At 48.8% G+C, this 16,703-nt stretch overlaps 1 protein-coding gene across 1 annotated transcript in view; it reads right to left on the bottom strand.

Annotated features, from left to right (window-relative positions):
* The window catches only part of LOC137519279 (alanine aminotransferase 2-like), a 76,001-nt gene that overhangs the window by 25,853 nt on the left and 33,445 nt on the right, over positions 1 to 16,703 (bottom strand). Inside the window, exons 5-7 of the mRNA XM_068238197.1 lie at positions 15,407 to 15,540; positions 9,081 to 9,324; positions 6,902 to 6,981 (exon numbers count right to left, since the gene is read on the bottom strand). Of these exons, the coding sequence (XP_068094298.1) occupies positions 6,902 to 6,981; positions 9,081 to 9,324; positions 15,407 to 15,540 (458 nt within the window). The remainder of the gene's footprint in view (positions 1 to 6,901; positions 6,982 to 9,080; positions 9,325 to 15,406; positions 15,541 to 16,703) is intronic.

The raw sequence follows: 16,703 nt of genomic DNA, 5'->3' as shown, positions 1-16,703 counted from the left end.
GAAGGGGAGAGAGAATGAAGGGTGAGAGAAGACATTGTCCTGATAGACCTGCGGGAGAGGGGAGAGGAGGGGTGAGAGAATGAAGGGTGAGAGAAGACATTGTCCTGATAGACCTGTGGGAGAGGAGAGAGAAGGGGAGAGAGAATGAAGGGTGAGAGAAGACATTGTCCTGATAGACCTGCGGGAGAGGGGAGAGGAGGGGTGAGAGAATGAAGCATGAGAGAAGACATTGTCCTGATAGACCTGCGGGAGATCGGAGAGGAGGGGTGAGAGAATGAAGGGTGAGAGAAGACATTGTCCTGATAGACCTGTGGGAGAGGAGAGAGGAGGGGTGAGAGAATGAAGGATGAGGGAAGACATTGTCCTCATAGACCTGTGGGAGAGGAGAGAGAAGGGGTGAGAGAATTCAGGGTGAGAGAAGACATTGTCCTGATAGACCTGCGGGAGAGGGGAGAGGAGGGGTGAGAGAATGAAGGGTGAGAGAAGACATTGTCCTGATAGACCTGCAGGAGAGGAGAGAGGAGGGGTGAGAGAATGAAGGGTGAGAGAAGACATTGTCCTGATAGACCTGCAGGAGAGGAGAGAGAAGGGGTGAGAGAATGAAGGGTGAGAGAAGACATTGTCCTGATAGACCTGCGGGAGAGGGGAGAGGAGGGGTGAGAGAATGAAGGGTGAGAGAAGACATTGTCCTGATAGACCTGTGGGAGAGGAGAGAGGAGGGGAGAGAATGAAGGGTGAGAGAAGACATTGTCCTGATAGACCTGCGGGAGAGGAGAGAGGAGGGGTGAGAGAATGAAGGGTGAGAGAAGACATTGTCCTGATAGACCTGCAGGAGAGGAGAGAGGAGGGGTGAGAGAATGAAGGGTGAGAGAAGACATTGTCCTGATAGACCTGCAGGAGAGGAGATAGAAGGGGAGAGAGAATGAAGGGTGAGAGAAGACATTGTCCTGATAGACCTGCAGGAGAGGAGAGAGAAGGGGAGAGAGAATGAAGGGTGAGAGAAGACATTGTCCTGATAGACCTGCGGGAGAGGAGAGAGGAGGGGTGAGAGAATGAAGGGTGAGAGAAGACATTGTCCTGATAGACCTGTGGGAGAGGAGAGAGAAGGGGAGAGAATGAAGGGTGAGAGAAGACATTGTCCTGATAGACCTGCGGGAGAGGAGAGAGAAGGGGAGAGAATGAAGGGTGAGAGAAGACATTGTCCTGATAGACCTGTGGGAGAGGAGAGAGGAGGGTGAGAGAATGAAGGGTGAGAGAAGACATTGTCCTGATAGACCTGCGGGAGAGGAGAGAGAAGGAGAGAGAATGAAGGGTGAGAGAAGACATTGTCCTCATAGACCTGCGGGAGAGGAGAGAGGAGGGGTGAGAGAATGAAGGATGAGAGAAGACATTGTCCTGATAGACCTGCGGGAGAGGAGAGAGAAGGGGTGAGAGAATGAAGGGTGAGAGAAGACATTGTCCTGATAGACCTGCAGGAGAGGAGAGAGAAGGAGAGAGAATGAAGGGTGAGAGAAGACATTGTCCTGATAGACCTGTGGGAGAGGAGAGAGAAGGGGTGAGAGAATGAAGGGTGAGGGAAGACATTGTCCTGATAGACCTGTGGGAGAGGAGAGAGAAGGGGAGAGAGAATGAAGGGTGAGAGAAGACATTGTCCTGATAGACCTGCGGGAGAGGGGAGAGAAGGGGTGAGAGAATGAAGGGTTAGAGAAGACATTGTCCTGATAGACCTGCAGGAGAGGGGAGAGAAGGGGTGAGAGAATGAAGGGTGAGAGAAGACATTGTCCTGATAGACCTGCGGGAGAGGAGAGAGGAGGGGTGAGAGAATGAAGGGTGAGAGAAGACATTGTCCTGATAGACCTGCAGGAGAGGAGAGAGAAGGGGAGAGAGAATGAAGGGTGAGAGAAGACATTGTCCTGATAGACCTGCGGGAGAGGAGAGAGGAGGGGTGAGAGAATGAAGGGTGAGAGAAGACATTGTCCTGATAGACCTGCGGGAGAGGAGAGAGGAGGGGTGAGAGAATGAAGGATGAGAGAAGACATTGTCCTGATAGACCTGCGGGAGAGGAGAGAGAAGGGGTGAGAGAATGAAGGGTGAGAGAAGACATTGTCCTGATAGACCTGCAGGAGAGGAGAGAGGAGGGGTGAGAGAATGAAGGGTGAGAGAAGACATTGTCCTGATAGACCTGCAGGAGAGGAGAGAGAAGGGGTGAGAGAATGAAGGGTGAGAGAAGACATTGTCCTGATAGACCTGCGGGAGAGGAGAGAGAAGGGGTGAGAGAATGAAGGGTGAGAGAAGACATTGTCCTGATAGACCTGCGGGAGAGGGGAGAGAAGGAGAGAGAATGAAGGGTGAGAGAAGACATTGTCCTGATAGACCTGCAGGAGAGGAGAGAGAAGGGGAGAGAGAATGAAGGGTGAGAGAAGACATTGTCCTGATAGACCTGCGGGAGAGGGGAAAGGAGGGGTGAGAGAATGAAGGGTGAGAGAAGACATTGTCCTGATAGACCTGCGGGAGAGGAGAGAGGAGGGGTGAGAGAATGAAGGGTGAGAGAAGACATTGTCCTGATAGACCTGCAGGAGAGGAGAGAGAAGGGGAGAGAGAATGAAGGGTGAGAGAAGACATTGTCCTGATAGACCTGCGGGAGAGGAGAGAGAAGGGGTGAGAGAATGAAGGGTGAGAGAAGACATTGTCCTGATAGACCTGCGGGAGAGGAGAGAGAAGGGGTGAGAGAATGAAGGGTGAGAGAAGACATTGTCCTGATAGACCTGCGGGAGAGGGGAAAGGAGGGGTGAGAGAATGAAGGGTGAGAGAAGACATTGTCCTGATAGACCTGCGGGAGAGGAGAGAGGAGGGGTGAGAGAATGAAGGGTGAGAGAAGACATTGTCCTGATAGACCTGCAGGAGAGGAGAGAGAAGGAGAGAGAATGAAGGGTGAGAGAAGACATTGTCCTCATAGACCTGCGGGAGAGGAGAGAGGAGGGGTGAGAGAATGAAGGGTGAGAGAAGACATTGTCCTGATAGACCTGCGGGAGAGGAGAGAGAAGGGGTGAGAGAATGAAGGGTGAGAGAAGACATTGTCCTGATAGACCTGCGGGAGAGGGGAAAGGAGGGGTGAGAGAATGAAGGGTGAGAGAAGACATTGTCCTGATAGACCTGCGGGAGAGGAGAGAGGAGGGGTGAGAGAATGAAGGGTGAGAGAAGACATTGTCCTGATAGACCTGCAGGAGAGGAGAGAGAAGGAGAGAGAATGAAGGGTGAGAGAAGACATTGTCCTCATAGACCTGCGGGAGAGGAGAGAGGAGGGGTGAGAGAATGAAGGGTGAGAGAAGACATTGTCCTGATAGACCTGCGGGAGAGGAGAGAGAAGGGGTGAGAGAATGAAGGGTGAGAGAAGACATTGTCCTGATAGACCTGCAGGAGAGGAGAGAGGAGGGGTGAGAGAATGAAGGGTGAGAGAAGACATTGTCCTGATAGACCTGCGGGGGAGGAGAGAGGAGGGGTGAGAGAATGAAGGGTGAGAGAAGACATTGTCCTGATAGACCTGCAGGAGAGGAGAGAGAAGGAGAGAGAATGAAGGGTGAGAGAAGACATTGTCCTCATAGACCTGCGGGAGAGGAGAGAGGAGGGGTGAGAGAATGAAGGATGAGAGAAGACATTGTCCTGATAGACCTGCGGGAGAGGAGAGAGAAGGGGTGAGAGAATGAAGGGTGAGAGAAGACATTGTCCTGATAGACCTGCAGGAGAGGAGAGAGGAGGGGTGAGAGAATGAAGGGTGAGAGAAGACATTGTCCTGATAGACCTGCAGGAGAGGAGAGAGAAGGGGTGAGAGAATGAAGGGTGAGAGAAGACATTGTCCTGATAGACCTGTGGGAGAGGAGAGAGAAGGGGTGAGAGAATGAAGCATGAGAGAAGACATTGTCCTGATAGACCTGTGGGAGAGGAGAGAGAAGGGGTGAGAGAATGAAGGGTGAGAGAAGACATTGTCCTGATAGACCTGTGGGAGAGGAGAGAGGAGGGGAGAGAATGAAGGATGAGAGAAGACATTGTCCTGATAGACCTGCAGGAGAGGAGAGAGGAGGGGTGAGAGAATGAAGGGTGAGAGAAGACATTGTCCTGATAGACCTGCAGGAGAGGAGAGAGAAGGAGAGAGAATGAAGGGTGAGAGAAGACATTGTCCTCATAGACCTGCGAGAGAGGGGAGAGGAGGGGTGAGAGAATGAAGGGTGAGAGAAGACATTGTCCTGATAGACCTGCGAGAGAGGAGAGAGGAGGGGTGAGAGAATGAAGGGTGAGAGAAGACATTGTCCTGATAGACCTGCAGGAGAGGAGAGAGAAGGAGAGAGAATGAAGGGTGAGAGAAGACATTGTCCTCATAGACCTGCGAGAGAGGGGAGAGGAGGGGTGAGAGAATGAAGGGTGAGAGAAGACATTGTCCTGATAGACCTGCAGGAGAGGAGAGAGGAGGGGTGAGAGAATGAAGGGTGAGAGAAGACATTGTCCTGATAGACCTGCGAGAGAGGGGAGAGGAGGGGTGAGAGAATGAAGGGTGAGAGAAGACATTGTCCTGATAGACCTGCGGGAGAGGAGAGAGAAGGGGTGAGAGAATGAAGGGTGAGAGAAGACATTGTCCTGATAGACCTGCAGGAGAGGAGAGAGGAGGGGTGAGAGAATGAAGGGTGAGAGAAGACATTGTCCTGATAGACCTGCGGGAGAGGTGAGAGGAGGGGTGAGAGAATGAAGGGTGAGAGAAAACATTGTCCTGATAGACCTGCAGGAGAGGAGAGAGAAGGGGTGAGAGAATGAAGCATGAGAGAAGACATTGTCCTGATAGACCAGCGAGAGAGGAGAGGAGGGGTGAGAGAATGAAGGATGAGAGAAGACATTGTCCTGATAGACCTGCGGGAGAGGAGAGAGGAGGGGGGAGAGAATGAAGGGTGAGAGAAGACATTGTCCTGATAGACCTGCGGGAGAGGGGAGAGAAGGGGTGAGAGAATGAAGGGTGAGAGAAGACATTGTCCTGATAGACCTGCGGGAGAGGAGAGAGAAGGGGTGAGAGAATGAAGGGTGAGAGAAAACATTGTCCTGATAGACCAGCGAGAGAGGAGAGGAGGGGTGAGAGAATGAAGGATGAGAGAAGACATTGTCCTGATAGACCTGCGGGAGAGGAGAGAGGAGGGGGGAGAGAATGAAGGGTGAGAGAAGACATTGTCCTGATAGACCTGCGGGAGAGGAGAGAGGAGGGGGGAGAGAATGAAGGGTGAGAGAAGACATTGTCCTGATAGACCTGCGGGAGAGGGGAGAGGAGGGGTGAGAGAATGAAGGGTGAGAGAAGACATTGTCCTGATAGACCTGCGGGAGAGGAGAGAGAAGGGGAGAGAATGAAGGGTGAGAGAAGACATTGTCCTGATAGACCTGCAGGAGAGGAGGGAGAAGGGGTGAGAGAATGAAGGGTGAGAGAAGACATTGTCCTGATAGACCTGCGGGAGAGGAGAGAGAAGGGGAGAGAATGAAGGGTGAGAGAAGACATTGTCCTGATAGACCTGCGGGAGAGGGGAGAGGAGGGGTGAGAGAATGAAGGGTGAGAGAAGACATTGTCCTGATAGACCTGCAGGAGAGGAGAGAGGAGGGGTGAGAGAATGAAGGGTGAGAGAAGACATTGTCCTGATAGACCTGTGGGAGAGGAGAGAGGAGGGGAGAGAATGAAGGGTGAGAGAAGACATTGTCCTGATAGACCTGTGGGAGAGGAGAGAGAAGGGGAGAGAATGAAGGATGAGAGAAGACATTGTCCTGATAGACCTGTGGGAGAGGAGAGAGGAGGGGAGAGAATGAAGGGTGAGAGAAGACATTGTCCTGATAGACCTGTGGGAGAGGAGAGAGAAGGGGAGAGAATGAAGGATGAGAGAAGACATTGTCCTGATAGACCTGCGGGAGAGGAGAGAGAAGGGGAGAGAATGAAGGGTGAGAGAAGACATTGTCCTGATAGACCTGCAGGAGAGGAGAGAGGAGGGGAGAGAATGAAGGGTGAGAGAAGACATTGTCCTGATAGACCTGCGGGAGAGGAGAGAGAAGGGGTGAGAGAATGAAGGGTGAGAGAAGACATTGTCCTGATAGACCTGCGGGAGAGGAGAGAGAAGGGGAGAGAATGAAGGGTGAGAGAAGACATTGTCCTGATAGACCTGCGGGAGAGGAGAGAGAAGGGGAGAGAATGAAGGGTGAGAGAAGACATTGTCCTGATAGACCTGCGGGAGAGGAGAGAGAAGGGGTGAGAGAATGAAGGGTGAGGGAAGACATTGTCCTGATAGACCTGCGGGAGAGGAGAGAGAAGGGGAGAGAATGAAGGGTGAGAGAAGACATTGTCCTGATAGACCTGCGGGAGAGGAGAGAGGAGGGGAGAGAATGAAGGGTGAGAGAAGGGCATGAAGATTGCACCTAATACATGCCTGTTAATCCTGCTTTTTTAAAAGTATTGCTCAGCTCCGGTATCCTGGACAATACAGCCATTTCACAGGGTTTCTAGGAGACACTGACAGATTGGTGTGTCACAGTTTGCTACCAGTCAGTGAAGTAGTGCAGGTGATAATGAGTAAGAAAAGGACCTGCTTTGTGGAGTCCTCTCTTTACTATTCTGGCACCTTGTCCTCCAATCACATGTCCTGGCACCTTCAGTCAGCGGAAAGAGGGTGGGGCATGTACAAGCCACTCCTCCTTCCTTCCCATAATGCTGATTACTGAGGAGGGGACAGACAGGAAGACAAGACTGATACAGCTGCTGAGAAGAGACTCAGGAGCAGCAGGTGCCTTCCTTGAGAGGTGAGTGTGTTTTCTCTCTACAGAGATCCGGGTTAAAATGCAACTTAAAAAAATCAATGAATAATAATAATGATAATAATGATAATATCACCTCATCAGCGAAGAGCAGGAGTTTCTCCTGGGCAGCAAGTCGGATGATCTCCTCCATGCTGTCTCTGCTCAGTACGTGTCCTGTGAGTACAGGGAAGACATATATAACAATATAACATACACAATCATCTGAGGCCTTGCTCCGCCTCCACCCACAACTGATACTACAGACAGAGGCGGAGTCTCGCTAGCACTGAATCCCCCGCATGCAAGATATATGTATACTCAGACAGAGGGAGGTACCCTTGTAATGTCCTCAGCAGCAGCGCCGGATCCTCCACAAGGAAACCCAGGCAGGTGCCTAGGGCCCGTAGAAACACCAGAGGCCTAGCTGATGATAGCCCCACCTACCAAGAAAGGCAGGTGGCCATCGGCAGTAGAACCAAGGTTGCTATCTTGCTTTGGGCCTCATTTCACCTTAATCCATCACCTCTCAGTAGGGGTGTGGACCTGGTGATCCCTGCACTGTAGGCTGTGCTGTGGGGGCGTGTCCTCACTATAGTAGCACACAGAGGTACACTGCAGTATGCAGCCCCTCCTTTCCTCCATCTCTTCACTGACGGACCCAGTGATCCCTGCACTGTAGGCTGTGCTGTGGGGGCGTGTCCTCACTATAGTAGCACACAGAGGTACACTGCAGCATACAGCCCCTCCTCTCCTCCATCTCTTCACTGACGGATCTGGTGATCCCGCCACTGAGGTCTGTGCTGTGGGGGTGTGTCCTCCCTATAGTAGCATACAGCCCCTCCTCTCCTCCATCTCTTCACTGACGGACCCAGTGATCCCTTCACTGAAGGCTGTGCTGTGGGGGCGTGTCCTCCCTATAGTAGCACACAGAGGTACACTGCAGCATGCAGCCCCTCCTCTCCTCCATCTCTTCAGTGACGGACCCAGTGATCCCTCCACTATAGGCTGTGCTGTGGGGGGCGTGTCCTCACTATAGTAGCACACAGAGGTACACTGCAGCATGCAGCCCCTCCTCTCCTCCATCTCTTCACTGACGGACCCAGTGATCCCTCCACTATAGGCTGTGCTGTGGGGGCGTGTCCTCACTATAGTAGCACACAGAGGTACACTGCAGCATACAGCCCCTCCTCTCCTCCATCTCTTCACTGACGGACCCAGTGATCCCTCCACTATAGGCTGTGCTGTGGGGGGCGTTTCCTCTCTATAGTAGCACACAGAGGTACACTGCAGCATGCAGCCCCTCCTCTCCTCCATCTCTTCACTGACGGACCCAGTGATCCCTCCACTATAGGCTGTGCTGTGGGGGCGTGTCCTCACCACAGTAGCACACAGAGGTACACTGCAGTATGCACCCTCTCTTCTTCACTGGCTTCTCTCCTGCACAAATAACCCTCCCCAGAGTTTGGAGCTGCAGCGTTACACCAATATCAGCAGAATATAAGCATTGCTGAGCATGTCGTGTGAAATAAAGCCCTCCTTACAAGGCGGATGTGTAAACACACTCAGATGAGATCAGGGACATTTCTCATGCAGAAGGAGTTATTGAAGGAGCAGCGAGAGTTATGGCCCATTCACACTAGGGATCACAAAACGCGAGCAATTAGGGCTAACGTTTTGTAGCTGCGATTTTTTCGCAGTTAACCTGTATTTTTTGCTGTACATTTTCACAATTTTTGAGCGATCACGATTAGTGCTTTTTTAACATTGCAATCGCGATCGCTAAAAAAAAAAATCACAAAAAAAGCAATGCATGCATCGTGTTTGCTTTCACCGCAAATCGCCAGCAATCGCGGCAGTGAGATCACTTCCATATACTTTTCATTACACTAGCACTTTTAAAAACGCTAGCGATCGCGGGCAATTCGACTATTAGCGGTAAATGGCCACGCCCACTAATCGCCCCAGTGTGAATGAGACAACAAATAATGAACAGCTGGAAGATGAACACATAAATATAAACTATTACATTTCACCCCAAGCTCACTGATCACTAAACAGCACCCTCTCTGTGTCGGAGTCACACTTTAAGAACGGTACAGCAGAAGCTACAATCAGATCTGTATTAGTTCACACTACAAGTTACTCCGAACACTAGGGGGCGATCTCCAGCTCAAACCTGGATGCAGAAAAATGGGGACTCAGTCCCAGATTTCCATCATCCGGTACCTGGTAAATCAGTGATAGAGAAGATCTGTTGTGTGATAATAGGGTACCTGTGGGGTTCCCGGGGTTGATAACACACAGCACCCTGGGGTCACAGTGTTTCCTGGCAGCATAGAGGGATTCCCGAATATTGTCCACATTCACCGCCCAGCCATGCTCCTCGTCCAGCAGATATTCCACCTTCACAGCCTCGTTCAGCCTTATGGTGTCCGCATAGAGAGGGTGATACGGCACAGAAACCATGATCCCCGTCCTCAGTGTACCCTCATTGTTCACCGCCATCGCTAATACTGCCTGCGGGGGAGGAGACAGATATGTGACATTACATCTACACACAGCTCCGCGGGGGAGGAGTCAGATATGTGACATTACATCTACACACAGCTCTGTGGGGGAGGAGACAGATATGTGACATCACAGCTACACACAGCTCCGCAGGGGAGGAGACAGATATGTGACATTACATCTACACACAGCTCCGCGGGGGAGGAGACAGATATGTAACATTACAGCTACACACAGATCTGCGGGGGAGGAGTCAGATATGTGACATCACATTTATACACAGCTCCGCAGGAGAGAAGACAGATATGTGACACCACATCTACACACAGCTAAGAGGGGGAGGAGACAGATATGTGACATCACAGCTACACACAGCTCTGTCGGGGAGGATACAGATATGTGACATCACATCTACACACAGCTCTGTGGGGGAGGAGACAGATATGTGACATCACATCTACACACAGCTCTGCGGGGGAGGGGACATATATGTGACATCACATCTACACACAGCTCCGCGGGGGAGGAGACAGATATGTGACATCACATCTACACACAGCTCCGCGGGGGAGGAGACAGATATGTGACATCACATCTACACACAGCTCCGTGGAGGAGGAGACAGACATGTGACATCACATTTACACACAGCTCTGCGGGGGAGGAGACAAATATGTGACATCACATCTACACACAGCTCTGCAGGGAGGACACAGATATGTGACATCACATCTACACACAGCTCCGCGGGGGAGGGGACAGATATGTGACATCACATCTACACACAGCTCTGCGGGGCAGGAGACAGATATGTGACATCACATCTACACACAGCTCTGTGGAGGAGGAGACACATATGTGACATCACATCTACACAGCTCTGCGGGGGAAGAGAAAGATATGTGACATCACATCTACAAATAGCTCTGCAGGGGAGGAGACACATATGTGACATCACATCTACACAGCTCTGCGGGGGAAGAGACAGATATGTGACATCACATCTACAAATAGCTCTGCAGGGAAGGAGACAGATATGTGACATCACATCTACAAACACAGCCCTGTGGGAAGGTGACAGATATGTGACATCACATCTACACACAGCTTTGTGGGGAGGAGACATATATGTGACATCACATCTACACACAGCTCTGCGGGGAGGAGACAGGAATGTGACATCACATCTACACACAGCTCTGTGGCCACGGAGCCACGTGCAAAATGCAAAGTGCCACGTGCAAACACGTGCAAAGTGCCACGTGCAAAGTGCCATGTGCAAAGTGCCAAGTGCTACGTGCAAACACGTGCAAAGTGCCACGTGCAAACAGGTGCAAAGTGCCATGTGCAAACAGGTGCAAAGTGCCATGTGCAAACATGCGCAAAGTGAAAAGTGCCATGTGCAAACACGTGCAAAGTGCCATGTGCAAACAGGTGCAAAGTGCAAAGTGCCATGTACAAACATGTGCACTTGCAAAGTGCCATGTGCAAAGTGCCAAGTGCATAGTGTCACGTGCAAACACGTGCAAAGTGCCACATGCAAAGTGCCAAGTGCACAGTGCCACGTGCAAATACATGCAAAGTGCAAAGTGTCACATGCAAACACATGGAAAGTGCCACGTGCAAAGTGCTACATGCAAAGTGCCACGTGCAAACATGTGCAGAGTGCCATGTGCAAAGTGCAAAGTGTCACGTGCAAACAGGTGCAAAGTGCAAAGTGCCATGTGCAAACACGTGCAAAGTGCCATGTGCAAAGTGCCACGTGCAAAGTGCCACGTGCAAAGTGCAAAAACGTGCAAAGTGTCACGTGCAAAGTGCCACATGCAAAGTGGCACGTGGCAAATTGCACGTGTTTGCACGTGGCACTTTCCACTTTGCACATTTTTGCACATGGTACTTTGCACGTGTTTGGACATGGCACTTTGCACTTTGCACATGGCACTTTGCACTTTGCACGTGTTTTCACTTTGCACATGGCACTTGGCACTTTGCATGTGGAACGTTACATTTTGCACATGTTTGCACGTGGAACTTTGCACTTTGCACGTGTTTTCACTTTGCACGTGGAACTTTGCACTTTGCACGTGGAACTTTGCACTTTGCACGTGGCACTTTGCATTTTGCACGTGTTTGCACATGGCATTTTGCACTTTGCACGTGGCACTTTGCACATGGCACGTGCAAACTGCCATGTGCAAAGTGCCAAGTGCAAAGTGCCATATGCAAAGTGCAAAAACGTGCAAATGCAAAGTGCCACGTGCAAGGTGCAAAGTGCCACATGCAAAGTGGCACGTGGCACTTTGCACATGGCACTTTGCACATGTTTGCATGTGGCACTTTGCACGTGTTTGCACATGGTACTTTGCACCTTGCACGTGTTTGCACGTGGCACTTTGCACATGGCACTTTGCACGTGTTTTCACTTTGCACATGGCACTTTGCACTTTGCAAGTGTTTGCACGTGGCACTTTGCACATGGCACTGCACGAGTTTGCACTTTGCACGAGTTTGCACTTTGCACGTGGCACTTTGCACTTTGCACGTGGCACTTTGCACTTGGCACTTTGCAAGTGGAACGTTGCACTTTGCACATGTTTGCACGTGGAACGTTGCACTTTGCACGTGTTTTCACTTTGCACGTGGAACTTTACACTTTGCACGTGTTTGCACGTGGCACTTTGCACGTGGCACTTTGCATTTTGCACGTGTTTGCACATGGCATTTTGCACTTTGCACGTGGCACTTTGCACATGGCACTTTGCACTTTGCACGTGTTTGCACGTTTCACTTTGCACGTTTTTGCACTTTGCACGTGACACTTTGCACTTTGCACGTGTTTGCACATGGCACTTTGCACATGGCACTTTGCACGTGGCACTTTGCACGTGTTTGCACGTGGCACTTTGCACTTGGCACTTTGCACAGGGCACTTGGCACTTTGCACGTGTTTGCACGTGGAACTGTGCACTTTGCACGAGTTTTCACTTTGCACGTGGAACTTTGCACTTGCATGTGGCATTTTCCCCTGGCACTTTGCATGTGTTTGCACGTGGCACTTTGCACATGTTTGCATGTGGCACTTTGCACATGTTTGCACTTGGCACTTGGCACTTTGCACTTGGCACTTTGCACATGGCACTTTGCACGTGTTTGCACATGGCACTTTGCACGTGTTTGCACGTGGCACTTTGCACGTGCTTGCACGTGGAACTTTGCACTTTGCACGTGTTTGCACGTGGCACTTTGCACGTGTTTGCACTTTGCACGTGTTTTCACATGGCAGATATCTGCGGATATCCGGATAGCTATCCGGATTTGGGCCCAGCTATCTGGAATCCAAATCCGGTCGGATAGCCCCAAAAAGTTCACAATCTACTCCTACCATAGTCATAGTCTAATGTCCTACCATATTATTATATATTTATATAGCACTGATATCTCCTGCAGCACATTATAGAGTACATAGTCATGTCACTGACTGTCCTCAGAGGAGCTCACACTCTAATCCTACCATAGTCATAGTCTAATGTCCTACCATATTATTATTATGTATTTATATAGCACTGACATCTCCTGCAGCACATTACAGAGTACATAGTCATGTCACTGACTGTCCTCAGAGGAGCTCACACTCTAATCCTACCATAGTCATAGTCTAATGTCCTACCATATTATTATAATTATGTATTTATATAGCACTGACATCTTCTGCATCACATTACAGAGTACATAGTCATGTCACTGACTGTCCTCAGAGGATCTCACACTCTAATCCTACCATAGGCATAGTCTAATGTCCTACCATATTATTATTATGTATTTATATAGCACTGACATCTTCTGCAGCACATTACAGAGTACATAGTCATGTCACTGACTGTCCTCAGAGGAGCTCACAGTCTAATCCTGACATCTTCTGCAGCACATTACAGTCACTGACTGTCCTCAGAGGAGCTCACAATCTAATCCTACCATAGTCATAGTCTAATGTCCTACCATATTATTATTATGTATTTATATAGCACTGACATCTTCTGCAGCACATTACAGAGTACATAGTCATGTCACTGACTGTCCTCAGAGGAGCTCACACTCTAATCCTACCATAGTCATAGTCTAATGTCCTACCATATTATTATTATGTATTTATATAGCACTGACATCTCCTGCAGCACATTACAGAGTACATAGTCATGTCACTGACTGTCCTCAGAGGAGCTCACACTCTAATCCTACCATAGGCATAGTCTAATGTCCTACCATATTATTATTATGTATTTATATAGCACTGATATCTTCTGCAGCACTGTACAGAGTACATAGTCATGTCACTGACTGTCCTCAGAGGAGCTCACACTCTAATCCTACCATAGTCATAGTCTAATGTCCTACCATATTATTATTATGTATTTATATAGCACTGACATCTTCTGCAGCACATTACAGAGTACATAGTCATGTCACTGACTGTCCTCAGAGGAGCTCACAGTCTAATCCTACCATAGTCATAGTCTAATGTCCTACCATATTATTATTATGTATTTATATAGCACTGACATCTCCTGCAGCACATTACAGAGTACATAGTCATGTCACTCACTGTCCTCAGAGGAGCTCACAATATAATCCTACCATAGTCATAGTCTACTGTCCTACCATATTATTATTATGTATTTATATAGCACTGACATCTTCTGCAGCACATTACAGAGTACATAGTCATGTCACTGACTGTCCTCAGAGGAGCTCACACTCTAACCCCTACCATAGTCATAGCCTAATGTCCTACCATATTATTATTATGTATTTATATAGCACTGACATCTCCTGCAGCACTGTACAGAGTACATAGTCATGTCACTGACTGTCCTCAGAGGAGCTCACACTCTAATCCTACCATAGTCATAGTCTAATGTCCTATCCTACAATTATTATTATGTATTTATATAGCACTGACATCTTCTGCAGCGAGCACATTACAGAGTACATAGTCATGTCACTGACTGTCCTCAGAGGAGCTCACAATCTAATCCTACCATAGTCATAGTCTAATGTCCTACCATATTATTATTATGTATTTATATAGCACTGACATCTTCTGCAGCACATTACAGAGTACATAGTCATGTCACTGACTGTCCTCAGAGGAGCTCACACTCTAATCCTACCATAGTCATAGTCTAATGTCCTACCATATTATTATTATGTATTTATATAGCACTGACATCTCCTGCAGCACATTACAGAGTACATAGTCATGTCACTGACTGTCCTCAGAGGAGCTCACACTCTAATCCTACCATAGGCATAGTCTAATGTCCTACCATATTATTATTATGTATTTATATAGCACTGATATCTTCTGCAGCACTGTACAGAGTACATAGTCATGTCACTGACTGTCCTCAGAGGAGCTCACACTCTAATCCTACCATAGTCATAGTCTAATGTCCTATCCTACAATTATTATTATGTATTTATATAGCACTGACATCTTCTGCAGCGAGCACATTACAGAGTACATAGTCATGTCACTGACTGTCCTCAGAGGAGCTCACAATCTAATCCTACCATAGTCATAGTCTAATGTCCTACCATATTATTATTATTATTATGTATTTATATAGCACTGACTGACATCAATTGTGTGTAGCACCGCCCCCGACTGGGTGTAGCCTGTTTTGTAAGGCACCTAGGGCCATATATATATATATATATATATATATATATATATATATATATATATATATATATATATATATATATATATATATATATATATATATATATATATATATTACCTTTTTTATTAATAAAGTAGAGGGGACCTTATCCAAGATTTTGCTGGGCAGGCCCACTCTTTGAATGACACCGCTGCTAGGTTCATGTACATTTAGGGGTTGATTTACTAGAATTTCACCAAGTAACTCCTAATCCAAGGTTTACTGTATTTCCGGAGGCCAGCAGTGAGTTGTGCAGCCTCAGAACCTTAGTGCAGGGCAGGCAGGTCATCTGCAATGCCTCGGCACCCATATATACCACCTCCGAGAGGGCCGAGAGAAGAGTTATCAGGACCCCATCACACACTCACCAGAATGGCCTGCGTGGCCCCATCAGACACAAGGATATCCCGCGGGTTGCTGGGGATGCCACCGTCTCTCCGCTCAATAAACTTGGCCACCTTCTGGTTGACCTCGTAGTTGATATGAGTCATGTTGTAGCTGCCTGTGTATATATATAGAGAGAGAAGACAACACATAAACCTTCCTCTACCCACCAAGACTCCAGAGCTACACAGACGTCACAGTCTCTCTGGTCTCAAATGATTGTCTAAGGGCGAACAGAGGGACAAATCATACATGATACACAGACATGCTGCAGGGCTATTTTAATGATCCGCTCAGCTGGCTGCACAGGCAGCCAGCTGTTTGACCATTCCTTGTGTCTGAGGGATGCAGGTCTCTGGATAAGAGACCTGGCTTTGTCTTGCAAGTTCCAGACCTGCTCTGCTGCTGAGGGATTTGCATACATTGGTTATGCAAATCATCTAGCTGCTGGCAGTATAAAGGTTGGGATCACCCACAATCCTTTGCTGGTCATAAGGGTTTGTCCTGTGAAACACTCCTGGAGTGTCAGCCATGCTTATTGTTTAAAGATTAGCTTAGAGTAATTTCTGGGACTGCACTAGGCACCCTTGCTAGAGCAGTCAGGATTGTATTATTTGTATTGCCTGTTCTGTCTGTCTGTGGGGTGCTAACCAGAGCAGCGGTTGTTACTGGTAGGCCCTTCTGTTCATCTGTTTCTCTTGCTGTACTTGGATCACACTCGCTCTGGCGGAAAGAGCAGTGGATCCTGCTAAGCTTTCTTGCTATACTTGGATCGCACTTGCTCTGGCGGAAAGAGCAGTGGATCCAGCTCGCTCTGTTTCTATACTTGGATCACACTCGCTCTGGAGTAAAGAGCAGTGGATCCTGCTACGCTTTCTTGCTATACTTGGATCGCACTTGCTCTGGCGGAAAGAGCAGTGGATCTTGCTAGCTCTGTTGCCTTACTTGGATCGCACTCGTTCTGGCGGAAAGAGCAGTGGATCGTATCCCTCACTTATTCCTGTTTTCGTGTATCTGTCTTGTCTGCTACGAACGCTTGCTGCAGGCTCGGTGAGGTAACCGTTAAGCAAGCACTTGCGTCCTCTGTTTCGTGTTTGTCTGTCGGTGGTTAGTTAGGCGTGCTTGTCTCTGTTGTGCTTAACACGCGGAGACCACGCTGTAAACGCGTTCGCTGTTGCGAATGAGTGCGGTGTTCGCGTTTAGTTAGCGTTTGTTATTTTCCTTATCTTCTCATTGTATGATTTGCTGTGCCTTTGCTACTCTCGTGCTCTGCCTTGCTGT

The sequence above is a fragment of the Hyperolius riggenbachi genome, chromosome 5 (genome assembly GCF_040937935.1).
Source record: "Hyperolius riggenbachi isolate aHypRig1 chromosome 5, aHypRig1.pri, whole genome shotgun sequence".
NCBI lineage: Eukaryota > Metazoa > Chordata > Amphibia > Anura > Hyperoliidae > Hyperolius > Hyperolius riggenbachi.
This window is presented reverse-complemented; position numbering and strand designations above follow the sequence as displayed.